This window comes from Antrostomus carolinensis, unplaced genomic scaffold (genome assembly GCF_000700745.2).
Source record: "Antrostomus carolinensis isolate BGI_N321 unplaced genomic scaffold, ASM70074v2 scaffold15394, whole genome shotgun sequence".
In the NCBI taxonomy this organism is placed as follows: Eukaryota; Metazoa; Chordata; class Aves; order Caprimulgiformes; family Caprimulgidae; genus Antrostomus; species Antrostomus carolinensis.
Genome location: NW_010310374.1, coordinates 87,732 through 91,083, shown reverse-complemented (window position 1 = coordinate 91,083; position 3,352 = coordinate 87,732). Strand labels below are relative to the sequence as shown.

The 3,352-nt window shown below is 50.5% G+C and overlaps 1 protein-coding gene across 1 annotated transcript in view; it reads left to right on the top strand.

Moving 5' to 3' along the window:
- MDGA1 (MAM domain containing glycosylphosphatidylinositol anchor 1) overlaps window positions 1-3,352 on the top strand; it is a gene marked incomplete at both ends in the record, with an annotated part of 92,756 nt that overhangs the window by 13,030 nt on the left and 76,374 nt on the right. The window contains 2 exons of the mRNA XM_010166415.1: window positions 112-381; window positions 782-1,111. Of these exons, the coding sequence (XP_010164717.1) occupies window positions 112-381; window positions 782-1,111 (600 nt within the window). The remainder of the gene's footprint in view (window positions 1-111; window positions 382-781; window positions 1,112-3,352) is intronic.

Below are 3,352 nucleotides of genomic sequence, written 5' to 3'. Positions count from 1 at the left end.
CTACTCAAACCAGCTATCTTCAAGAACAAATCCTAGAAAGTATAGAACTGTGCACAGGCAAGTGGCTAGGTCTTTTTCAAGCTCAGAAGTGTCCCTCTTGTACTCTTCCAGCCCCACCTGCTCTGAAGTTGTCTGTCAATGAAACACTGGTGGTCAACCCTGGTGACAACGTCACTATGCAGTGTTCTCTGACGGGTGGTGATCCACAGCCAGAGGTGGTTTGGTCTCATTCTCCTGGCCCGATGCCTCCCAATAGCCTTGTCCAAGGAGGCAACCTGACCATCTGGAGGATCCGTGTGGAGGACTCGGGCTACTATAATTGTACGGCCATCAACAATGTGGGGAACCCAGCAAAGAAGACAGTGAACCTGCTGGTGCGGTGTAAGTTGCTGTTTTTCTTAGAGCATGGGTTTTCTGGGTGAGGGGGATGGATTTGCATTTCTCCTGGCTGTTCTTGTACAGTTGAGGGTGAATGTGATACTTAGCAGCGATTGGTGCTCTGGAGAAACGTCTGTGTAAGCTTCTCTGCCCCCAGCCCAACAGCTGTACTAGCACTGCTTGCAGCCTCATCCCAAGCTGTAGCACTATCCTGGACTGGAGGATGATCCCAGACTGCCAGATGTGAGGCTCTGGGGGTATTTTGTGGGAACGTAACTGGGGGAAGTCTTCGAACAGATTTTGCACGGACATGTTGCCTTCCTGAGGAGCAAATTCCTGTTGTCCTGTCCCATACAAGACATTTTTCTGTCCCTAACCAGTTTTGCACTTGTGTTCATCCCAGCCATGAAGAATGCCACATTCCAAATCACCCCTGATGTGATCAAAGAGAGTGAGACCATCCAGTTAGGGCAAGACTTGAAGCTCTCATGCCATGTGGATGCTGTCCCCCAGGAGAAGGTTGTCTATTCGTGGTACAAGAATGGGAAACCAGCTAGGTTCTCAGACCGGTTGCTCATCACCCGAAATGACCCTGAGCTCCCACCTGTGACCTGCAGCTTGGAGATTATTGACCTGAGATTCAGTGACTATGGCACCTACCTGTGCGTGGCTACCTTCCAGGGAGCACCCATTCCTGACCTCAGTGTGGAGGTGAACATCTCCTCAGAGACAGGTGAGCCTCTCTGTGGTGGCTGAGGACCTCAGAGGAGGGGTTGCCCCACCCCTGTGCCTCTGGCTTTTTTGAAGAACCTCACATGAGTGTCTTGAATCCTGGTTGGGAAAAGTCTCATGTCCTCAGGGAAGCATTTGACTGAGACTGGAGACAGGTGATAGTTACAGCTCCTCTACCAGATGTGTCATGCACCAAGCAGATCTTCCTTTATGTTTTCTCCCTATGAAAAGTCCAAAGTGCAGTCCAGTCAAAGCTACAGAGACAGGTTCAGAGTGTGATTGTTCAAAGAAACCCTCAAATTGTGAAGGAAGAAAGAGAGGGTGGTATTTCACCAAATTTCAAACGTCCCTTTGCTTAGAAGGGAGTAAAAGAGAAAGCAAGCTGCTCTTTCTTCCTTTGGTGTTGCTTATGAGGAATGTCCCTTTTTTCAGAGCTATGGCCAGAAGATTAGTATCATCTGTCATTGCAAATTCTGTGAAGAGCTTTAATGTTTACTGGATTGCAATTGCAATCTGTCTTGGGCACTCTCTGTAGGAGTCCAAGTGTTATAAATGCCTCCACCTTTTAAAATCAGGGTCAAAGCTTCACCCCATGGTTCAGTGAGGACAAGACTAATCCATAAGTGTGTTTGTCAGTCACCTTGGGGACTGAAATACAAGGTCTCAGGGCTACTTTTTTGTTTCTAGGGAAGTGGTGGGTCCAGCTGTGCTCTCCATTACATCCATGTCATCTTACTGCCTTCCCAGGACCTTGAGGGTATAGCACAAAGCAGCACTGAGCTAGTAATCTGGTGAGGACTCCCGAGGGGAGCCAACTGCCCACAGCTTTTGTCCTGAACCTTCACGGAAAGTTTCTTCTCAGTCTCTGGTTGTGCTGAATCCATTGCCCAGGCTGGTCCCAGTCTTGATTCTGGATGTTGCTCACTTCAGCCCCCCCAGCAGAAAGTGCTGTGACTGTTTTTGATGCTTTGGGATGCCCCATTCTCTGAGCAGAAATGCTGGGGCCAGTCTGCTTTGGACAGGACTGCACCCAGTGCTCATTAGCAGCCTGGAGATCCATCCCTGACCATGCCATGGACTCACTAAGCGGTGAAGGGTGGTGCTTCCCTTCTGCTAGCAACCTTGGAAGGTGGGGCCCTCTCTGTGCCCGCAGACACCAACCCTGTTGTACAAGCAGGGAACAAAACCAGGGGAACCCTCCAATCCTGGTGCAGAGCCAGCTCTCCCGATCTTGTGTGGCTGCTGCTGCCAGGAGCAATCTTTTTTGCCCAAGATCACTAGATGGCAGAGTGCAGTTGTGTTTAAGACTGCAAGGGTAGGAGGCTGAAAAGGGCTGGGAGACCCTGGATGATCCCACCAAAAGGCTGAGCAGTGTCTGCTGGTCCAGATGTTGATCCAAGCACCATTCGGTGTCTGGCTAAAAGGAGGTGTCTCTGGTGGCAGGTTTTCCCATTCTCTGGCCCATCTGATGGAGGGTGAGCCCCAGATGCTTGTGTGGATGCTGCTGATGGGGAAGGGCAGGGGGGCAGCCTGGGGAATTTTGAAGCCTCTCTTTGGCAGCCTGGACTAGCAGGACCACTTTGTGACCCAGGAAGTGAAAACAGCCATCCCTGCCTGAGTGGCCCTCCATGCAGCAGCCGAGGCTGTCCAGCAAGCAGCATCCCCATGGAGAGAAACAAGCCACCTCTGACATGTGGTTCTCACATAAAAACCCAGTGGGTTTTCCCCAGAGTGCAGGATCGGAGCAGGAGGGCAGCAGTGGTGGCTCCATGTTTCCCCATTGAGCAAAGCCTGAGCTTGCCAAGGTGGCTGCCTCCACTGCTCCGAGGAGATAGCTTTAATTAAAAAAAATCTTCAAATGCAATTTACAGCTTTTCCCCATGGAGAAAATTGCCTCTCACCAGGTGAGCAGCTGCTGGCAGTGTTGGGCACTGAGAGCACTGTCATCCCTTTGCGCTGCTCAGAACAGGGTGTGATGAGATTCTTCAGCCTGCAGGAGACCTGCAAATTGAAAATGTGGCCTCCCTGTTGCATAGGGAGGTCACTGCAGAGGGAGATTGGGCTGGAGCCATCATAAATTTGCTCATAAAGCAGCTGTGGGCTGGAAAGTGTGCAATTACTGTAGCATACTCTCCTTTGCTGGGGTTGCATTGAGCTAACATTGGTCAGACCAGCTTGTTACAACCCCTGTAGTTCTAAACTTTGATTTAAATGGCAAAGAAGTACGTAGCCCTTGCAGTTA